The 24,119-nt window shown below is 39.2% G+C and overlaps 1 protein-coding gene across 16 annotated transcripts in view; it reads left to right on the top strand.

Moving 5' to 3' along the window:
- The window catches only part of LOC101171409 (neuronal cell adhesion molecule), a 76,436-nt gene that overhangs the window by 33,019 nt on the left and 19,298 nt on the right, over positions 1-24,119 (top strand). For all 16 annotated transcript variants that reach the window (XM_020703869.2, XM_020703865.2, XM_020703867.2 and 13 more), the window contains 2 exons: positions 3,130-3,203; positions 22,614-22,781. In XM_020703869.2, the coding sequence (XP_020559528.1) occupies positions 22,706-22,781 (76 nt within the window). In that variant the 5' untranslated portion in view covers positions 3,130-3,203; positions 22,614-22,705. The remainder of the gene's footprint in view (positions 1-3,129; positions 3,204-22,613; positions 22,782-24,119) is intronic.

Raw genomic sequence — 24,119 nt, 5'->3', positions numbered from 1 at the left:
ATGTACATACCAAAAGGACTTATTTGAATATTATGTAGTGGTTGGAATATATTCAGGTTTAGGAAAATCCATGCTAGTATGAATCGTTTGCGATATTGGGTGCAATCTTCTACCTCCCGTGAAGAGGTCTCCCGAAATATTTCTTGTTTCCCACTTCCTATCTGACTTTTTCCATTTCGATCACCGGTTCCGTTCTTCATCACCCAAAAAAACCCCGATCTGGATTGGGCTCTGACTGACTCTGCAGTGTCAACAGCCAAAGGTGGGGTGTTGGGGTGGCTGGTACAGGGGGAGGCTGTCTTTGATGGGATCAGGATGTTCAAAGAGGATGTGCAAAAGGTCACACTCTTGGTTAGTCATTTTGGTCAAATCTCACTTGCACTCTGTTGTTTTCACTCATGCCCAACAGAAGCAGCAAGATTGAGTTCATGGAGAACCTTAAGAGCTGATTTATAGCTCTGCTCCCAAGTGTGGAGTCAGCATAGATGCCAGCAAAGATACAAAAAGAAAATACTTGAGATCCTTCTTGTACCATTGTGTGAGAAGAAATGCCTGAAAAAACTGTGAATTTCACAGATTGTAAAAATATAAACTAAAAACGCATCAAAGAAATCACACATTTTGGACTCACACAAAGGCTGCTTAATGCGATCCTGTTTATTTGAATCAGAAAGGCTGCAAATGAAGAGAAAAAGTATGAACTGCGAGACACAAAATCTGTGTGTATCTAACAGTTGCATGGATATCATGGAACACAAAGGCATGTTTTGTACTTACATGTGGACTTGTGTCTGTGCAGCTTCCAGCCTCTCCTTTTGAGCGACACACTGAAGTCGATAAACCCTCTGCTAAAAGTAAATTGGATTAGCTTCTTCAATCAGCTAGCCTGTCATTTCCTTTGGGGTCTCGCCTTTATCGTAATACAGTTTACTGAAGAGAGAAAAAGGGGGCTCTGCCATAAAACAAAACAAAACAAAAAAAGATACCGGTAAATGAAAAGTAGAAAAAGGGAGTCGTGTATTGATGGAGACAGAAAAGAAGGGGTGGATACGAATAGGAGATTCAGGCTTTTTTGGGACATGTGGTGCACCATTGAGGTTCACATTTCATTTGTAAAAGCCTGTTAGAAAGTGCATTAAAATAAATAATCTTAAATTGGCCCAAGATCACACCTGTAAAGCACTGGATTGAATCCGATACGGAACAGCAGGGGGGGTCATGTCTAAAGACAAAATCTATTTGCTATCTTCTATGTATTTTAGTGTACAATGAGAAGAAACAACAAAAAATGTAAACAGAGATATGTGAAAAAAATGGACTAGTCATTACTTTTCATAATAGGACTAGTTTTCTTAAGATATTGAACTCTTATTTTTTGCCACAGTATAAAGAACTCTTCAATGCAGTCTTTTAACTCCTTTAATTTTCTGACATTTTTTGTTTTTTTGTTTCTGCTTTTTCCAATAAGTCTTTGATAAAGTGTGTTCTTATTTTGTCACAAAGTGATGATACAGCTTTCTCAGGGTGGATCAGTAATCAGTCTAAACTTCATCTAAACCCGAATGGTGCCTAAAAGTTTTCTTTTTAGATTAAAAAAGGCCAGTAACACATGTTTCATTGTCAATATAAAAGAGATAACTAGAGTTTATGTGAAAAGCTGTTTGATTGCTAGATCAAAAAATGATCTATATCTCAAAATAGTTGCACAACTATGACTTAAAGCATGCAATTTTACTGTTAACTGTAAATATTTAGAAAGAACATAAAAAAAAGGAGTGTTTAACCTCTTTATCACTCTACATTTGAATTCCACTTTTTGCTATAAATAAATCCTTCATGTATTTTAAACTAAAACATGATTTTTTAAAATAATTGCTGATTGTAAAGTGGTATATTTTTATAGGATGCTGAGTCTGGAAAATGTGTCGTTTGGCTTTCTGTGGCTCTCTTACAAGTGCAGCCTGACTTTTTGCAGTGTGTGACTCCACATGGAGTCCTGACCTCACAGCTGAAAGGAGGATGACACCAAGGTGATGGGAGGATATAAAAGAGAAGCTGTCAAAGAGGATTGGTTATGGCAGGTTGAAGGGCAGCAGATAAAAAAAGGAGGGGGTGCCAGATTAGACAAGAGGAAGATGAAGATAGTTTGGAGAAATGTGGATAAGATCGAAGAGGAAAGAGGATGGAAGTGAAGATGGCAGTGAGGCAGGAGTGAGAGGTTTGGAGAATAAGAGCAGGAGGAAGGAGGTTGGAGAAAAAGAGAGATCAATGAGATGAGACAAGACAGGAGGAGAGACGAGGGGAGGAGACATGTCTCCTCTCCAGCCGATGCCCCTCTTGTCTATCAGCCTTGATTACACACGGTTGCTTCTGAGGATCCATGATCTCAGTCCGCCCTGCACAGCTTGGGTGCTTAATTCCTTGCACCTCCAAATCAGCTTACAGTTGGGAGTGTTTATGGTGCATGGAACAAATATCCAGCACACGCGCAGACGATTGCACATGACAAAAAATATTATACTGGATGCAATGCAGAGAGCATCCGATGTGACAGGGGTGCTTGGGAGATCTCACTAAAGCCAAATAGAAAAGGAAGATGTACAAAACATCCTCTTCAGAAAAACGCTTCAAAGACCCACTCCTATCAAAATCATGTTTTTGGTGTTTTTAACATGTTCTTGTGGCCTTTTTTGCATGATGGAGGAACAACTTAAGGCAAAGATTGCATGGCTTAGTATTTTTTTATTCAGATCATTGTGAATCAGGATCAAACAGAAGAAAATGTTATTTTCCTCGTCCGAGGATTGGGCTTGTGAGGAGCTATAAGCTAGCGGGAGAGAGTAAAACCAGGGCGGGCTTACGCTACGCTAACAGTCCCGCCCACAACTCAGAGACAAATCTCTAATGAACTCCTGCCGCTCTGGAGAAACTATGTCCCAGAAAACGACACAGGTTTTTTTTTTTTCTTTGGAATTTTGGCTAAAAACTGCATAATTGTAATTCAAAGACCACTGGGAATAGTCTTATAATAGATCAGAAGATGATCGGAGTGGGACTTTAAATATTCATGACTGTTTTAAATGTTGTCAGAAGATAAAATGTTTTTGTTTTTTTCCATTCCATTTCCAGATTGAAGAGATACAGAGGGAGCAGCAAACAGTGAGCCAGAAGGAAAGCAGCAAACAGGGACTTTGGTTTCTCTGGTAAGTGGAAATTCTGACTGATTTCCTCTTTACGTCCCAGATACCAAAATGTTCCAAAACAGCGTGAGTTTGCAGCCTTTTAGTCAAATGTTCTCTTTCAGAGGCATTTCTGCTTTAGTAGAACACACAATAATGCCAGTCTGTTGGAGATATTAATATACAGTTTTTTGGGGAGGTTGAGTTCAAACAGCCTAACCTTTCAGGATCCCTTTTTTTTAAGACGACCTTTTCGTTCTGACTGTGAGGCAAAGGTCGCCTTAGCTTGACTGCCTTTCACCAACCAGCCTGAAGCTTCACTGTTATGAAAGGTTTGGAAATTCAAACTAAATATTGTCTCTAGTGTCCAACTAATGCGGTTGTCAAGGTAACACACCCTCTCATCCTCCCCCTCTGGTGCAATAGTCAGTGCTCTTACAGCCCAAATTGTGCCAATTGCTCCTCTGTTATTGACACATAATGTGTCATAATGGAGCGGTAAATAGTATCCTAATGGAAGCTTCATAATTACCATCTCGAATAGTTGCCTTAAGCAGAAAGACCCAGGATGCTTAGAGCCCACAGAAGGATCCTATAATAACCTGACTTTTGCATCATTCCCTGATTGTGTATCAATAAAAGTGTACATTGGGAGGGAAGTTTATCTAATGCCCTGTGAGTGGAGGTGATGCAGAGTGATGTGGGTCCACTATCCACTAGTGCAGGGGTCGGGAACCTATGGCTCGCGAGCCATATATGGCTCTTTTGATGGTCACATGTGGCTCGCAGACAAATCTTTAAATATAGTTTTTTTTTTTTTTTCATTAGACCAGTCCTTCTCGGGCGCGATGCGATGCCAGAGGCGCGCAGTAGTAGCGGTGCTTGGAGAGAGAAATCTGCGCCAGCGCTATCAGTTACTATTATCTATTATTTCACAGAGTTTGTACCAGCTGGAAACCTGTGAATTGACGCGCCTAAAACTACGCGCTCCCGTCTCTGAGAAAGAGCGCGCAGATGCGGGGACGGGATGTGTGAGGGAGAAAGCAGAGGGTGGGGGTGAGGTGTTGTGGGGACAGGCTGCAGGTGAATCGCGCAGGGATTGTAAAAACGTAAAACCCGCTTCCCGTCACTCACTGCAGCGTGTGAGTGTGTGTTTGGCTCCGCGTCTGCATGTGATAAGAATGTCTCACATCTACAGAACATTCAGACCTACGATCACGTTTAAAGTCTCAACGCCTGAACGAAGCAGAAACTCACCACGTATCAACCAGACTAGACCATCAGCAAAACTACCACGAGAAATACTCATCATTTATTAGCAACAGAATAACAATGTTATTAAAAAGAATCCACAGACTTATTGTACTTTAAAAATGTTGAAATTAAATCAAATGCACACATTCATTTGTGTATTTAGTTTTAAACAAATTGTCGCGGACTGAGTTGGATGGCTGTTGGGCCGCGTTAAAAGTTCTGGAGTTCATTGAACGCGTCAAGCAGAGATCTGATTGGCCCTCAGTTCTGTCGCTCAGCCTGTTGTTAGGTAGTTTGGACCAATGGGGTTCAGCTATGGGCCGGATAAGGAAATGGGAGGGCTGCAGCGGGAGCAGGGGAATATAAAGTTGGGAGAAGCGCTCTCGTGTCGGCGGGAGAGATTCAGGAGTTGCTGAATTAATTGAACGGCGTTTGTTGCGGTCTGCAGTAACCAGAATAAAGAACTTTAAAAGAGGTTAAGTCTCCGTGCCTCAGTGTGGGGAAGGGACACTACATTATTGTATGGCTCTTTCGAAATTACATTTCAAAATATGTGGCATTTATGGCTCTCTTGGCCAAAAAGGTTCCCGACCCCTGCACTAGTGTGTTAGAAAGGAATGTCAATCCTGCTGCATGATGTGGCTCCACGCCGACGGAGAATCAAAGAACTCCAACGGCGCTGTACTTTGTTTTTGTATTTTGGCTGGATCGGTAAAAGGTGCCTACCCGCTCCACTTCCTCACATTCGCTTTTTCTGTCAGCTCGTCTGCGAGCCCTTCCCATTTCTTCTTTGTCATCTCACTGTGAAATTGGCTTGTTGTTGTGAATGTGTGCTGTGGGCCAGAGAGACTGAATCCACAGTTTTTTGGGGGCTGAGTCACAGAGGGCCACGCTCAGAAGCTGAAAACTGAACGCGTGAAGAGTTTATCCTAAAAAGCTTTCAGCCCACCAATGAAGAACTGCAGACTGACCCATTTAGCTTTTTAAAATGTATTTTTACTTTTTTTGATCCCAAATGAGTAAAAATACATTTAATACTAATAATGTTATGTTATTTCAGAATAAAAGCATGGATCATCAGAAGGTTTTTTTATTGTCAGTCTTATCCAGTTTCCCACCTGACAAACTTACTAAAAAGGAGGAATTTCTGTACTTTTTAAAGAGATTTTATGTTGTTTCTTTTTAATTGGTTTAAAAAAAATCCTACCCTTTTCTGTCTTCAACAAGCTAGCGCCTGTACGGTATTTGATGTTTAGGGGGAGAGCTGTGTCAAACTCGTCAAAAAGGATGCTAGAGGCAAGACAGCAGAGTGCAGATGCAAGCTCAACTCTGGAAAAAGGTCAAAGAAATGTGTTAAAGAAGTCTTTACATCCATGTTAACAACATTTTGCATATATAATGATGAGTAAGACACTAGTTTTTTAGATTTTTGAGAAGAGGCTACAGAAAAACAGCAATTTTAGTAACAAACACTGCAATTAATCTGATGTGTGGCTTTGCATTTGCATTTCACACTAAAGATCGGGATAAACACAGAGCTTATAGCTGAGTTAACGTTGCAGATGGTGTTTGTGCATGTCTGACAATACAAAAAATATATATGTCAATGAATGGGTCTACACACGCTAAAGAAACTACAGTAGTAGAAACCCTTGTCGAGTAATTGAATTTCTTTTCTACTTTGAGGGAATAACAACTTTTTACTGGATTTTGCTCTATTTTTTTTACAACTATCCCTAAATGCAACAAAAACATAAAAACAATCATGATGTTCCTCAAAGATGCTTTCCTTGGTGAAACGTGTTAATGGGAGAATATAAAGCCCTTAACGATGTACTGGATGTTCTCCAGTACAATGTTCCCAATTCAAAAAGAAAAACAATGACAATAAGATGTTTTTCCCTCATTACAAGTGAAATAATCTGCAAAGGAATTTGTAGAATGATTTTTTTTTAAATAAGTTGTAAAACCCTGCTCTTTAGGACTAAAATTTAATATAGAAACTAGCTAAAAATGCCTAATTATTAGGTGCATTGCTCTAGCAATTGAAAAAATAAAATCATAAATTTTGTCTTTCCTCAAGGAGGAATTGTACATGTTTATAGTAGGTCTATTAATGCACTTCCTCCTTAAATATGTTCAAGTTTAAGCACTATAACAGTAATATTCTTATTTCCGGACCATAATAATCCTAAAAATAAAACTAGAATGACATATTTTAGGATGATTTCATCTTAAGAATTAAGTGTTCTGGTTAAAAAAAGATTCGTTAAGAAGTGAAACAAAAAGTTTCATTACATTTTCCTTAAAATACGATTTTTTCAAGATCATATGACTCAACAAGATATTCAAAATGTATTTTCTTTAATCAAGTTGTTACATCACACTTAATTTAAAGTTACTAGTAAGTTAGTTTTGGCTAATATCAAATGCAATAAGATATTTAAATTAGAAACTAGAAAGTGTATTTGGGGGGATTTTGTGTTTTTGCAGTGTAAAGTTTACGTGGCTCATAAATATAAGTGGAAATGTGGATGTGGATCATTGCTTCCATCTTAGTTAGCTTGTGGCATCTCCAGTGCCCACAATCATGCTGTGGTGTTTAATAATATGCAAAGACAAGGATGATGAACAAAAACGGAGGTTATCCTATACATTCATTAACCCCTTTATACCATTAAATTCAGGACTCCACTTGCCTTGAATGGGAAAAAAAAACACAGAAGAACATTTTTTTATGTACCAGTAATTGGAAATAAGGTCAGGCATGAAGGGGTTAAGCTACAAAAAGTTAATGCATCAACTGTGTGTCCTTTGGTAAATGAATGTTTTTTTTTTGTTTTTTTTTACTCCTATCAGGATTTATTGAAGTACTGACCCTCTGCAGGTTCTATTAATGGAAAGTTTGTGGAAAACAGCCCCATAACTGAGTTGTTATCTTCTGTCAGCGAAGTCTCTTCTCTCACAAGTGGTGAGAAAGCTGCCACCGTTCACATCAGCGTTTCTGGAATCACAGAATCACAGAAACTGCGGATGAGACGGCCTCATAGATTCATAGCGGGGCCCTGGGCTCCTTCTGCAGCATGTCGTTCCAGACGAGCGCACCGAGCTGTTTCTGAGGAGCCTCTTTGATACAGGCCCGACGATTCTCTGACAGTTCTCTGTGTCAACAGCCTTGTGTGCACGCCGGGTCTCCTGAATGTGAAATAGGAGGTGCGTGGAGTGTCTGTGGCTGTGCGAGGAGCAGACCCAGAAAGACATGGCTAGTCTCAGAGAGGAGGACATGTCTAAACAAAAAGAAGAAAAAGCAGAGAAGGACAGAAACAGGCTGAGTGGTGAGAAAGTGGATAGTGAGGGCCCCTCTGGAGAGGCTCCTGCCTCTTTCACCTTTCTCTCAGGATGCTGAGAAACTTTGTTCACAACAAAGTCACAACAAGCAGATTACCAGACAGCCTGGTGAGCTTGTTCTGTGTCTGCATTTGCACCTTTATGTGCACTCAGTGCCTACTTTTTATAGAAAACAGCCTAAAGGGGAAAGCAAATCTCTGAAAAACCAGTGCATTCATGCCATTTAGGAGCTTTTGTTATTTCTTTACCCAGCTTTTACAGAAATTGTTGGCTGGGTTATGCTGCCCAGACATTACTGACTCTACATGATCAAAGGGCTTTTCTTTTGAAAGCACTGCAAGTCTTTTTTTGTTCTTCACACTTACAGATTTGATTTGTGCGTCTCTGATTATCGATGTGGCTTTGAGAGAAAATTGTCCTCCTGTTGTCTAAAGCTGATGTGTTTTCATTTGTTTGGAGTGGCCTCTGAGAAATCTAATGCTTTATGTGACCGGTGAATGAAGATCCTGGTTCAAGGCCGGGTCCATCTGCTTATTACAACATGCAGCCCTCTCCTTGGGCGCCGTGGTGGAAAACAGATGCTTGAGTTTAGATGTAGCCCCGGGCTCACCTGCATCTCAGCAACCTGTAATGAGAAGTGTCTGTGTGTGCCTACTGTGAAACTGTGTGAAGGTAAGAGGATGGATAACATTGGACAGCACGATAAAACAGCAAACATCTTATTTTTGCCTTTAAAATATTACTTTTTACTAAGAATTAAGTGGAAGTGCTATTAAGTTAGAAGAACATTCGTGTAAACAGATTTATTTATCAGATTATTTTTTAATTTGTGCTTTTTGGTTACAAGTGAAAAAAACAATCTTAAAACAGACAGAATGAAACCTTTTTTAGCATTTTTCTAAATACCACACTTATGTGTGTTTTTTGTGGCAATGCTTGACATCCATCTTTTTAGAACATCCCCAGCTTCTTTTTTTTGCAGAGGTTTTTCTTTAAAATACATAATAATTCCACAATAATCCTGAAACTTTACAAAAACACTACATTCTGGGACATTTTGTCTTTTTTTTCTGCAAAAATTGTGAATATTTGAATAAAACAGATTTTTTGTTTTAGAACAAAGATCAAAAACACAAAAGAAAAATGTTTAAATCTGAAAACAAATCAAAGACAAGGTTAAACAATGTGTAAACTGTATAAAAAAGGCTGACAAACCTCCTCAAAGCAACAATGTTTCATGGATTTATTTTTCAAGGAGTATCGCACCAATGCGTCAGTGCTGTTAGGTAAACCCAAAATTTCAAAGCTGATTACTTTTTTTAAACCTTCACATTAAATTTTAAATGAAAACCATACCAGTAGCAGGTTGGCATCAATCCTGTCATTAAAAACAACCAATGTGATTAGCTCATTTATCGGTGAATGCAGAGACCTCTTAGGGTGAAATTAAATGGACTCCATGCCTTTATTTATTAATGCATTTTGCTATTTTAACTTTTGACTTATTTATCTGTTAGAAACTTTTAATCCAGCAAGTTTTACTTTATAGAAGTATTCAACACAGAAGTCCTATTTTTTTAGGGTTTTATTTCCCAGACATGGCTCCAGCACAAGATAGTTTACTGTATCATTATTTGCTCTCTTCCAGCCCGGGGGCATACAGAAACTGACACTCCCCCTGGTCTCCTTCTTGGGAAAGTCAGTCAAGCACACAGCTTTTGGCAGCTTTTTCAAGATTTTTTTTGTACCTGCACCGACTGAAAATAAACATCTACAAAGCCTCAGCAGCTATTATCCAACAGTCACCAGACACTTCTTCTATATTAGCGACCGGTCCCAAGCTGTCAAACGCAGACAAGGGACAGAGGCTGTTTGCGGAAGCCTGGTGGACTGTTTAAAAAAGGAGCAGGGCTTCTTCCAGCATCAGTGTTTGAAACATAAGGGAGGATGGAGGAGCTCTTGTCAGGGCCAGTGTGACTGATGGGGCCAGATGATCCGGATGGAAAAGAACTCTGTCTGAGATTGGGAACAATAAACACCAAACTTACCTGAAACACATTACACATCTGTGCTTATTATCCACTATTATCTGCCAACTCCCACACCCATGAGACAAGTTCATGCAAAGCCCTGATATGTAGGCATTAGTTGCAAATCAAATCCCATCGTGGGTTTGGAGTGACATGCCACACTCTCATCCTTAGACGTAATTAAATCAGTTTCAATTGAAATTCCTTGGAATGAAAATGCCCTGTGCCCTTCTTCCACTCAGATACAATCAGTGGACGTCACTCAGGAATGTCCGAGGTGGATTGTCTAAGGACAGATTCCATGCCTCGTCTAGAGATGTTTGTTAAGTTTAGCATGTGAAAACTAGACTCTTAAAATAATTGGCAGCAGTTCAAGTCCTTTTTTAAATGGAGCCCAATTGATCTGTGCAGCATTTGAATCAATGGACACATTATTATCATGATATGACATGAAAATGTTTGTTTTTATCAAATATTCTTAAATGATAGCTGATTTAATCATGTCACTTATAGATTTTCTCAGAGCCAGTTTAGCTCGTGCTGGTTTGCGGCGCCTTCCGTCCGTGAAACCCGGGTTCGACTCCTGGCTGCTCCCTGTTCCCTTCTCCAGCTCTGCCGGTTCCAAGCCTGGTTTGAGAAGGTTGCGTCAGGAAGGGCATCCGGCGTAAAACATTGCCAAATTTACCATGCGACTCGTGCGCTGTGGCGACCCCTGATGGGAGAAGCCGAAAGTGGAAGAAGACTTATAGATTTTCTCAGTCACTTGTTTAAAGGGTTGCTATGTTTAATGTTTTTACAGCATAAGTTAGAGATAAACTAAGCTACCTGCTCCACTTTACTCCATTCCGATGAATTTACTTGCATACAAATAGATCCATGTAGGTTTTTGTTTCCCTTGTCCAAGTTGGCATCTGGCACAATGCTGTACTGGTAATGTTGGACTGGTAATGTTAGGTGTGGGGTTGTAAGATAGCGGGAGAGCGTGTAAACAGAGAGCTCTCAGTAACCGGAAGTGTTAGGGGGCATGTTTGCTCTGCACAAATGACCACAACTCAGAGACAAATTTCTGACAAATTTCTTCCACTCTGCAGAACCTACAAGACAACACCAATTTTAAAATTTTGCCTTATGCTGGCCTAATCATAATTAAAACCACTGGAAATGCTTTTTTAGAATAGATCAAAAGATAATCGGAGTGGGGCTTTAAAAAGTCATATAAACACTTCTATTGACATCCTAAACTTTTTCTTTTTCCCCTTCAAAAGCACTTGGAGGAATGCCTTTGAGTAAAGACAAAAGTAAATACAAAAGTAACAATAGAATATTCATGTGAAATTAAATTCTAAACCTTTTTAATGCACACAAGTGGTAACATTTTACAAGAGGAGCAAAATTAAGACAGATTGGTTGAAATCCTCTCATTGGCACATAACAGATTTTTTTCAAATCATGTGTTTGTTGAGTCCAATTAAATATTTTAAATTCTCGTTTATATATATTTATATATTTATACATATATATATATATATATATATATATATATATATATATATATATATATATATATATATATATATATATATATATATATATATATATATATATATATATATATATATTTCTTTTTATAATCTAAGTTAATTAACTGATCAGGAGAAAAAGCTTCCCTGCCTGGTTTCAGTATTGGTAAAGGTATAAGTTTCTATTGTTTCCTCCTGTAGAGCAGACCTCAATTTGATTTTCTCACACTTTGAAAAGACCATTGTGTGTCTTCTCTACATCTGAAGCTGGATGGTGAGTCCTTTTGGAAAGCAGCAGTGGGGAAATGATTTGTATTCACCTGCTGTATCTGAATGGACGTGGGGAGGGGCTTGGAGAAAAGAGCGCGGCTGTTACATAGCGCTTTCTTTATGTGGTAATGGATTGCTTGGACATTCACAAACACACATATTGGGGTGTGCCTGTCTGTCAGTGCTCAACCCTCTTGGATGAATGGCAAATTTTAATCAGATCTTTTTCTGGAAATGATGTAAAAAGGGGGTAAAAGTATGCATGTTTCTATTATTTTGGACCACCAAGGTGGACATGGCCCAAGTCACATACATACGTCCGTCTAACCATCCTGTCCTACTAATTATTTCCTGACTAGTTTCTAAATGTAGGTGCACTTTATTTTATTGCCCAGCTGGGCATCTGGATTATTCAGTCAGCAACACAAAAGACACAGAGTGAAACCAGGGACGGGCTGTAATGAGCGACTCCTCTTACAGTCTTACATATAGACCGTCTGTTGTGTTGGGAAACCTTCTGAAGACAATGACGGGATTTGAGAGGTCTCCAGCTCCCTGAAACCTTCCTTTGATTGAATTTCCTGGCATTGCGATGCAGTGTTGGGGATGATTGTGGAGTGGGAGTTGGGGTCTAGAGAGGGGGGTATAAAGGGAAAATGAGGACCCTCCTCTGTGCTGACCTTTCACAAACAGGTGGGGTGGAGTGGCTGGCTTTGGGGTAGGTGGAGAACTGTAGGAGCGGCCCATTGTTGTTCTCTGTGAATGTAGGTGTGTAACTCGACAACACTCGAGCCACCGCCTGCATCCCCATTCTCTGTGATGGATGGCCATTTATTTTATAATAGCAATGAATGCTGATGAGTATTGTGCACAATGTTAATTAAAATGATGCTTTTAATTTTGTTGATTTTAATGATTTGTTTTGACGGGAATGCTGGATCAAACCAAAGTATACTGTAAATTTTATATATTAATGTACTGTAAATATGAGGCAGTTTTCCAAATCTCCTGCAGAATTCAGCAACATTCATCCTATTGACCAAGAAGAAGGAGAACAAAACATACTTTCTCCATGCTCAGCTAAAGATCAATTTCAAAGTTTTTTTTCTGGTTCGCAAAAGCTTTAGGAGTTTTGGGCCTGGCTATTTAACATTATTGCTTTTACCTTTTAACCTCGAAACAAAAAGAGTCGTAACAAAAAGCCACGCCGAGGTCTTGTTCCAACATCCTCCCTGAGAATCTGCTCGACAGTGGAGATTTTTGATAAGAAGTTAACATTTTACCTTGGATTCTTTCATTTAATGATATTGTTTCAGTTTATCTTAATTTCCCTTTAAATTCTTTTATCTTGTAGTTATCTATATTACATATTTTAAATACTTTTGTTTGGTTGACCTTACTTATTTGTTTTAAATTTTTGACTGTTAGACTAAGTTTGGAAGATTGCTTTCATTTCTTAAAATGACATTTTAGGCATGTATTTTTTTAATTAATATATATTTTCCAACTAGTCCTGTCCAGCAGCTGAGCAAACATATATTTGCCTGTGTGTTGGACAGATGTTACTGTTAGTTTGGGTGTTATGTAGCTTTGGACACTTAAGGAGTATATTTGTATAAACCTCCTTTGCATCTGAGGCAAAAGAAAAATTATTTTATGATAATACTTGTGTGATTTTCGTTTTGAAAAAAGATGGGATTGGAAAGATAGGGGACATTGGTACAAGAAAGGTAAAAAATTGGTTAGAGGTTGGAGGATTATTAACGAACCACATAGGAGGGGGTAGGATTACAAACAAATTGTTATTAATTATAATAATTAACTAAATAATATATATAATTCAATTCAATTAAATTTTATTTGTTTAGCCCAAAATCACAACAACAGTCGTCTCGATGGGCTTCGAAGTAAAACATGAACTCAAAAGGATCATGAATACAAAGAGTTCAATAGGAAAATACTAAAATGAACTAACAAACTGACTAAGCTATACTAGCATCCCTGCCCTTAGACCCCCCTTCGCGGTATATATATCTAAATACTGTTTGATCCTTTGTTATTTTATGTAGTTATGTTAAACTGCATTGTCTCCTGTTGTCAGAAAGCAATTTCTTGTTTTTTCTTTGGTCCTCAAATTTTAATACAGTTATTTTACTATTTTTAAAATGCTTGTGTGACTATTTTTCTGTTTTGGACTTCCTTCCTTTTGGGGAGTCTTGGACAAGCATTTTGAGATACAGAATTATATATAAAATGTGAAATATAGTGACGTGGTGGAACCTTAGTGATTCTCAAAATTGACTTAAACAGCAATTTAATGAAGGATACAGAAAAAAACACCTTTTCATTCTGGCCAAGTGGCTGTCAGCTATAAAAGGCGATAAACTTTACACCACGGATACACCATAGGATACACCACGCACAGTTTGCCAGACAAGTGTAGGGTTAAAAGCATATGACCACAAAGAATTATGCAGATAGAAGACTGGATGTAGATGTTGAAAGCAACTCTTGGACTCATCGAACCTGAAAGGAACCCTTGCATTGCAGTAATATCTACTCAACCTGGCTTTGAAAACACAAGTTGGCACAAGTTGATCTTTACTTGTGTGCTACTTCCATGACGTATTTCAGGCATAGCAGTGCAGCTAATTTTAGTAACTGTACTTCAGTTGCTTATTATGGGACACCTCTCAATCATGCTGCAACTGTCCCCAGTGTGACCAGATGAGTGTGTCAGATAAACTTTGTTCCAAACTCTATTCTAACAGCAGCACAGATGGCTGCTACATTAGCCCCTATTGTTTTAAACAGGTGTAAAGAACCCGAAAAAATACATGAGCATTATATTGGAACAAAAATAATTGGATACGAGCCAGATATTAGCATTTTAAAACCCAAATGTTTGCATTTGACATATGCTGAAGCTTTACGCTGCTATTAGCATGCCTTTGGTGGTTTATATTAGACTTCCACAGATTTTTAATCAATTTTTGTAAGGGAAAGTGAGAAGAACATTTTGTGGTGTCATTCCTGAGCCTTTTGTTTTAGATCTGTGATCTCCGTCTTATATTTAGTCTGATAATGAGCAAAAAAGTGGTCAAAGACTACAGGCTGTGTTCAAAGGAACAGACCTCTTATCCACCTACTCATTTCTCACTTTTACATTTCAAGTGCTGGAAACAGGCTGTAGCAACAGATTGTTCCAGCTCACAGTGAGTTCTTATGCTTTGTTATCTGCGGATTTTGCTCGACTGAATGATGCCACACAATGGACAGGCAGCTCCAAAATGGCCAGTCGCTCCCTGCCTGCCTTCACATTTCACCACATGAGTGTTTATTACACAGCTCTAGAAAGAGGCCTAGTTACATCAGCTGTTGACCCCATAGTAATCGCATCTGTGAACACTGTTTCATTGTGCTGCTTTGGCGGACATGGCCCAAAAGGAAACTTGTTTCTAACAAAACAGCCCAGCTTCCAGTTTGTGTGAGTCCAAGGTGAGCTCTTTTTGTGCTTCCTGTCTCACACAGCCGGCCTTTATGGCATCCTAATCCTAAGCTAATGTAAACTCCACATTTTGGCCCCATCTTGAGAGACCCTTTACAATTGGTGTAAGGCATCAAGTGTGGTACCAAACAGCGGTTTTAATCAACTCTTTTGTTAAGAACAGACAAAGGTCAAAGGTCCATGTTGACCATGTGGCTATCAACAGTCTTGTTTCCTTAGCATCACACCTGACCACGACATATAGGTTTAGATATTTAGCTCTTGTTTTTTTTAACATATATTTCTTAGTTTGAAGTGAAGTTGGCTTGTTTTTGTTGGCTAAGAAATCAAAGAGGAACGAGGGATTATTTTAATGTAATGTTTTGTGGTCAAATTTTGAAAGCTTATGCGTCCTACTCTAGCCCGTTTAGTTTGGCCCAAAGTTTGTTTCTTTGGATAGTTGGATTTATTAGACAGGTGTTCTTTTGAACTCTGGTGCAGACAAGTCCAAACAAGCAAATTCTACATAGGAGGTCCTTGGTTAAGAGTGAAAGTTGGTCCAGCAGGACTCCAAAAAACAAAACAAAATAAAAAATCCAAGAATCCATACCTCTATCGACTCTTATAACCCGCTGTATCCCTCAAGTGGTCAGGGGGTTGCCGGAGCACTGTCCCAGCTACTGTTGGACAAAGAAAAGAACATGTCGTTAAATTTCTTATGGGTAACTGTCATATAGGGTTGTTTTTCCCCTTTTTTTTTTTATCGGTGAAGGTTCTCGTTTATCCTTGGACACGTTTCACCTCTCATCTTGAGTAATACTTGTATATAACCAAATGAAGGTTGGAATTTTTGAGAGGCATTCTCCACCCTTTTGACTCAGTTTTGCTGCACTATTCCAGTGTGAAAAGACCTTCACATTCTTAAAGGTGTATAATGAGTTTCTGTGTTTAGCAAGCATGCATTTTTGGCATTTGTTGGCGCATGAGGACTTGATTGTATTGCAAATGTCATAGCATTCCTATTCATTTCTGTCTCAAAGGATTTACGCCTTTTTCAACAGATGAAATTTATGTGGAAGTTTTTCTGAGAGCAGTCTTTTTTCTAAACGCTTTAATCCAACAATATTGAATGCTGAGGACTTTGAGGCCTTTTTCCATGTAAAAAAAAGTCCACTCCCTGTTCATTCCTTTGTTGCGTTTACTTGCCACAATGAACTTCTTCTCAGAGTATGAAAGGCCGTACGTGCAACGCTCTAATGTTGGGGAAGGCAAACTCAAGCTCCGTCCACAACATCCTGCTCAGTAAAAAAAATACCAACAAGACAGCTGTTTATGTAAATCCTTTAAAATGAATGCATGGTCAGACATGCACCAACCAACAATCCCGTCAATACAGAATTATCTCTGTAGAATCTGTGGCGGCATAGAGATCAGCGATCCAATAAAGGTCAGATTTTGATGCGCATTTTCTTATTCAGCCTTGTGATGGTCGGAATTTGCTACTAATCGGCTTATTTTTCAATACCCGATCTACTGTGCAATCGGATGGCAAACAAGATGATAGTGCTTGCTTTGAGCACACTTTTTTTTTTTTATTCATTCAGAAGCCAAACACTCAGTTTTTTCTCTCCAATAAGTAGCAGCAGAGGGAGATTGAGAGGGGCTCTCCCATCAGAACCAGTTATGAGAAGCGCTTGGTGAAATGTGAAGGCATGACTTCCCAACAGCATGTCCAATTTCTTTCATCCACCAAAGTAAATTGTTATTCCTCAGTGACAGGAAAGCAAAATGCTTTTAACTTTCACTGAGGCTAAACAGGTCAGGATTCCCTCCTTAGCAGCACCATCTCATACACCGGCACTGCTTCCATCTGCATGCTAAAGAGGAGCCCTCTGTTAGGAGGTCCGGCGCCGGTGCTGATTAGCATTTGGACAGTGGGGACAGAGAGCAATTCGTGGAGTGTTGTTGGCATGTCCACTGAGAAAGCTTTGTGAATGCCAACGAGCTGTATCCTGAAAGAGGGTAAAAAACACAAACAAATTGCCGGACGTGTTGCATTAGCAGCTGATGTCGGAGTTAGAGTTAGGAGGTGTTGCATATTGATGGCTGTGGAGGGAAACAGGTGCGTTTAAAAACCTGCTCCCATTCAGTTTAAGGACAAATCAAAAGCAGAGAGAAAAGGACGACCGCCATCGGTAATGTCTATTTTTAGCTCCTTATGTCCAACCGTTTGTGTGGAAACATCAAAGGGGAGCAGCTTTGGTGCATATAAGGATGTCAAACACCACCTGTGACAATTTGGTGGTTTTACATCCATGCACTTTGATAGATTTAAGCTTTATTCGTAATGTACAGTCCACAGACTGGAGGCTAGCTTCGCAAATACAATGACTGCAATCTGCACAGATCAAAGCTGCTGCAGTTTTGGACAACATTGTTCATCCCAATAGAACCAACACACAAAAACAATGCAGACAATGTTCAGCTTTTTGCATGGGAGCTGATGACTGCCGTTCTTTCATTGTCTGGTGCAGATAAAAGGCCCTGGTCTGTTTTTGAGCTGTGCCTTCTGGAAGAATGCCCGTTCATATGTTAACCACACCGACTATTTGCATTTGGTTATGAGGGCTAATGAAAAGAATACAAAGAGAGCGCACTCAGGGTCAACCCATTGAATTTTCATTGTTTGTAGCAGCTAATAAAAGGGTTGTACATGCCAGAGTCCCGGTTGAAAGATTTTTGTGTCAGTACAAACTCTGAATCAGCATGTTAACTGTTCAATCAAGCAAATAACATTTCATTTGATTTTTGTCAGCCTTGATAAGACTGAGTTATCCGCTTAGATTAATTCCAAATGAGCATTTTCCTCACCTGGTCACAGCTGAGATATTTTATTTTCAGCAGAATCCAGAACAGGATGCCAGCTGATGGATCCTCCACAGCAAAAACCTTTGAACTAGTCTTTGCTTTTATGGCAAAAAGGACTGTAGGCAGTTTTAATGCATTTATGGCTGGCAGCTATGAAAGAAAAGAATCGGTTTTTTATTCCTATCCATTTTCTAATTATCATCTTCCTGCATATGGAGCCATTTTTGTCATTATATCCCCCTATTCATCTGCATGTAGGAATCCCTGCTGCTCCATTAGGACCATAGCAGATCTCACAAAGCCCTGATTGCACAGAGCATCAATAGCACTGATTATGGGAGTTAATTAGGCTGCCTGGCTTGAGAGAAGGCTTGTTTCATCAGAAACGTCAAAGCGGTGCAGCACAGATGCTGTAAAGTAGAATCTGCCATCAGTGATGTTTGGTGTCAATTTATTTGATAGTGGCTCCCATAAAACACAAAATGTATTTTTTTTATCTGTTGCTGCTACTCATCTTGGATTTTCCTGTTGTCAGCCCTTCATTCACACTTTGGTCAGCTTTCATTATCAGTTCCGGATTCTCCGTCACCTCCGTCTACGCGCTCAGACGTGTCCTGACCCTCAGCCTTCAGAGAAGCGGCATGAATGTACACTATTCTCTGTGTGTGTCTGTGTGGACGTGTGTGAGCATGTGTGTTTGCTTGTGTACGCCGTGCACAAAACCAATTAGTTTTGGGACTGTGAAGTAGCTTGCTATGAGAAAATGACAATGGGGTAATTGAAGACGCTGGCTGAATGAGAGGCCAGGCGGCTCAATGCAGCTTCAGCAGAACAGTGTTTCCTTTTCAGGCGACAATAAAGCTCCTGTTAAGGTGTTTTAGAAAATGTAGACAGTCCTTTAGATTAATGCTTTTCTTCTTTTTGACAAATACGTAAGTTAGATTGTTTAGTGGAATTTAATGGGGTTAAGTTAGGCTGATAAATAATTGATTACCTGCATTTAGAGCTTGGATCAAAGCTCACATTGCAGGTTTTTTAAACGTTTTGTTGCAATCTTGCCTTCTGAATTTCAAGATCCTTAATCCAAAAGATTAGTCATTGCGTTGTTTGTTTGCCAAAATCTGCATCACATTACCATATAGATTCCTGCAAACACTTATACAGGGTGTAAATCACGTCTGGAGAAAACTGAGGTGCAAGCAAACTGCTGCAAACGTTCTCCATAAAATGACAAATACTGCAATAAGCTCCAGAGGAAAGCTGATCAAAGCATTTACAGTAGAGGGGGGGGGGGGGTGCTTGACCGTTATGATCCTTAATGCACTCTAAATGTACAGAAAATTCTTTGATTAGGAGAATCTATAGCAAATCCAATCTTCTAAAAGCAGACTGAACCAAACCAATGACAGACTTGTAGGGAAATATTTAACATTTGAAGACCCACTTCAATGGAAATATTTTTGAGTGTTCTTAAATATTTCCATTGAACTCCTGCTTCTCTGCAGAAACAATCTCCTAGAAATTAACGCAAGTTTTTGGATTTTGACTAACAACGGCTAATTAAAAGACTATTGGGGGCGCCTTCAGAATGCATCAAAAGATGATTGGATTGGGACTTGGAGATGTTGCTCTGCATGAATGAATAATACCAATGTCAACACACCGGACATGTAACTTTTTTGCATTTACTTATAGTTTATATAAGCTACCAACTCACATGGAAGGAAAAACACGTCAAAATAGATGCAAAAATAAAGATGGACGGATAGAAATATCACAAAACACCAAACCTTGATTTTTTTCCTGAAGGGGTTTGAAGTAATCAGTTAGTTGAGATAGAAATTCATCACTGTTGAGTTTTGAAAAGGGAGAAGATGGTATGGACTTTGGTTTCTTCACTTTCACCTGCAAGGAAAGCAGCTCAAACACCTGGATATTTTTGTTAGGGTGTAATGTTTCTTCATAAGAGCTCTTTTCCTGTTATCAGATGGCTGACAGCGCAGCACTGGCACTGTGCATATGTATATCTAGACCTCAGCAAGAAAGCTTTATTGACTTAGGCTTTCCTATCTCTGCAAAGCCAAGATGCATTACAGAGTTCAACAACAGAGGTAGAGACTTTGTGTCTCCTCAAAGAATTGTTCATTCAAATATGAACTGGCGTTCAGATTTTTTGTCAACACATAGTCATCTCTAGAAAACATCCATTCTGCTGTAAGTGCGAAGGGAAAAGCTCAAGTATGGGACTAATGTGATCAAATGGGGGGGGGGGGGGGGGGTAAATTTGAACTTTCCTTCTAGTGGCTGCTTTGAGGTTTTTTTCTTTGCAGCTACAAATTCTCTTTTTTTTTTTTCTGCCGTCCTGCTCTGGGAGTCTGGCCTCTTATCAGCGCAGCTCGCAGGGATAATTATAGCACACATGCATGCTTTGCGCACACTTGCACACTCAAGTGAGTGCAGGCACACACTCTCTCGCTAAAACTGAGCTGCTACAGCTCATTAAATTGCAAAATGAATCCTGGATGGAACTTTGGCTGGATTCCAGATAGAAATCTTTAATGTTCGCTTGCTGTCACCATGGCTGATATTTTAACATCACCCATGATTGTTTTATTATTTCATGTAGAAATAAGAAAAAAGTGTGTGGATGCTTATGATGCTAAATTTTAAAAGAAAAGTTGCTTTTTACGCAAAATAATTGAGTCCAAAAAAGAATTTTGTTAAACAAATCTGAAGTTTTTATTGTACATGTACAAAAACCATAAAAACATGGCCAGTAACCTATTCAAGGTCTGCAGTTCTCCCTGCAGCTGCAAAAATAGGGTGCTGAAATTAACTCATGGATCTTTGCATGTCAAATCCCAGGCCAGACCTGCCTCTAGGTGTACACACTGCAGCGGGATTGGCTGCCCAAAGCAAACACCACAGAGCCTCCCAGGAGGAGAGGTGTAGTTGGAGCCAAGAGCAGCAGACATTAACTGTCATCTCTCATACCACAAGACTCCAGCTTTAGGGCCAGAACTCAGTCGTGACCTCGGGGCAACGCTAACGAATACATGAGCTCCCTATGGAGGGGAAGGCCCAAAACAGCTCTGACTGTCTGACTGTTTAGCCTCCAGTCCCAGACAACTTCCACCAGCCCATCTTCAGTCTTACCCACCTAATCCCAAAGTCAGAAAACATACGTTTCGTTCTATTGTGCAAGGCCTTGATGATATGCTTTTGTGATCTTGCAGCTAATTAGTCTGCCTAAACTCTAAATGAGACTGTTACAGTTCAATAATGGACAAGTAAGACGAGTAAGGCCTGGAGGGAAACATAAAAAGGTCTGACTTCTGTCTTGAAGTAAAAAAGACAAAAGAAACATTTAAAATGTGATTTTTTTCCCTCTTTATTCAACATCTGAAGTATACATATTGACCTAAATCAGAGGTGGATTTAACAGTTTGGGGGCCCAAGGTGAACCATAATATGGGGTCCTCTGCAGGGATTGTTTTAATCTTTTTTTTTACTCAACCTCAAACAAAAAGTCATTCAAATGACCTATGTTGTTTAGAGGGCCACAATCCAAATGTCTTGATTTGCATCTGAATGATAATGATGGATTTAACTGTCAAACAAATGTCTTCTGCATACAAAACTTTCTTATTTGAAGCAAAATCTTTACATTTAATGAATCAATTATTTTGTTAACCGCAACCTTTGTAGTACAGGGGAATGACACTTTTCTTGTCAAAGATTCTGTGCATCAGCAGTAAACTTGTAACGGGGTAGCAGAATATGGACCAAGTGAAAGAGGGAGAGACTTATGGTATTTCAGAGGTTTTATGTATTTTTATTGTCATGATAACCACTTGGAGAGAAAAAATATTCGAAACTTTTTTTATGTGTTAATCTTGGAGCCCTCAAAGTGTTCGGGGCCCCAAGCAGTTGCCTTATGTTAAATCCGCCCCTGACTTGAATCAGTTTACATGCTTTCCCATTCTTGCTGTGGTTGGTATGAACGTTTGGAGCAGCTTTTTGTGTTGAAAGTAATCGACTCTATTCATACAGACAAAGTTGTAACACGAGAAAATAAATTTTCACCGAATAAAATTAGATGAGTGGCCAGCTAACCTTTCATCAGTCCATTCAGACCAGCTAGTTCACTTTAACCAGCTGATCCTGCTGTGAGGCTCATCAGGAAGACGAGAACAGTTCAGGCATTGAGGAAACCCGATCAAAGACTGCTAGCTGAGTAAAACCTGACCTCTTTTTAGATCACTTGTCTTTGTCTGTCAGCCATTCAGACCTTCTGAGGAGAACATGTAATGGAATGTAAAGTGTGTCGCCTGATACCTAATAAAACTGACAGGGCAGCAGGGCCTAATGGCATTGTAAAAACAGCAGAATTGACGTGTTTAGTAGAATCAGCTGGCTTAGACCCTGTTGCTCATAATTGGAAAGAACTGGATCAGAGAGATAGCCTTGAGCAAGATGCAGCAAATGGCAACAGACATTGATCTGTGGCTGCAGCCTCTGATTCTGACTCTTTCATCCCCCTTTGACCCTTTGTTGAACACAGAACAGAACAACCTCTGCGTTATGATTGGCTGCTTGGATCTCTCTGCGTTTCGGTCTTGCTCAGTCTTTGTTATTTTCTCTTGCCTGTCTGCAGCCGTGGATGCGGCAGCATCCTCCCACGGCGTGACACAGAGGCAGGAGGACGTCAGCGGGTTCGGGCCAGAGAGCTTCATCACAGGCTTAACCATGAAGGGGAGGAGGATGGTGCCACTCCTGCTGTTGCTGGGACAACTTGTCGCTGCGCTGGAGGTCCCTCTAGACCGTAAGGCAACAGATCACACACAGCTTCTTCAATCAGAGCAGGGCCTTCTGAGGCAAGCAGTAAAAACATCATTTGATCCATTTATTTGTGAGTGCATTGCATTCGATTATGGTTTTTTTTGGGGGCTTTGGTTAGAGTAGATTCTAACAGAGCTAAAGGGAAGTACACAACTGTGTTTGATCTAACAAGAATTGAAAAAAGTAAAGAAAAAACATAAAGGGAGGAAGAAGGACCTCACTACAAAACCATTGATGCCTGTTGATGCAAATGTACATCAAACCACTTCTGCTCCAAACTTACTTCAATTTAACATCTACTTGAAAGCAAAAGATAATCAATTTTTGTTTTCATAGCTGGAAATAAAGTCAGGCATCAAGGAATGAACATTTGCCTAGCAGCTGCAAAGAGTCTCCGACTAAAGATTCTTCTGTTTCTGAATAAAAAAACGTTTTTTTTCTCTTTGCTCTTGTAAAGTTGACTGTAAATTTCCACAAACTGCATAAAGACTCCACATTTTCTACACAGAGCAAGCCTTTTTGAGTCACTGTTCTTCTAGCTTCTGTCCTAAAACATACACTTGCACTCTTCACCACACACTTACAAATGATTTGTTTCTGCATTTTTTTCCAACTCTGTCTGCTCTTTTCATTCCTTGTAGATTTACTGGCATGACTCTGCAATTCCTTCTGATGAGTGGTTGCGTAAATATTTACATAAGAACCAGGATAATTTTGTGCTGGAAATGTGATTTTTAAACAGCTTTGAATGGGTTTAACTGCCTTTTAACTAAGAAAAAAAAAGTTTTGTTCCTTTTTAGACTAGACGCTGACTTAAATTGTTACAACCGAGGAAAACAAAAAAATGATGATGCCATAGGTAACAGGGACACTGCAGATCCAACTAACATAAGGTAAATTTGGTTTGTTGAAAAAAAAAGTAGTAAGGAAATATTTTTTATTAATTCTTGTGAAAAAGAAAACAATCTTCGATTACAAGTTTTTTTTCTTTCGTGCTTTTCTCTGAAAGCGCCATTGAGTTTACAAAAATATTTATTTTTTATATTTTAGAAATTGACGAAAATGACTGAAATGATTTTTCCTAAACACAAGAAGATCAGGTATTAGTAGTAAAAAATTCTGAACCACACAGAACTAAAATAATAAGAAATAATCTTTTTTGTTTTTATAGAGCCAGTTTAAAACTGTTGCTCTTTATTTATTCCCAATAAGCTTCAACTTTATTTGGTCTACTTTTCTTGTTCCTCAAAAATGTATTTGTTATTTTTCTATATGGAAAAACAAAAAGAGCAAACAAATAATTTTTAACATAAGTAAAGAA

This window comes from Oryzias latipes, chromosome 6 (genome assembly GCF_002234675.1).
Source record: "Oryzias latipes chromosome 6, ASM223467v1".
Lineage (NCBI taxonomy): Eukaryota > Metazoa > Chordata > Actinopteri > Beloniformes > Adrianichthyidae > Oryzias > Oryzias latipes.
The sequence above is the reverse complement of the archived record's forward strand: the minus strand, read 5'-3'. Positions and strand labels throughout refer to the sequence as shown.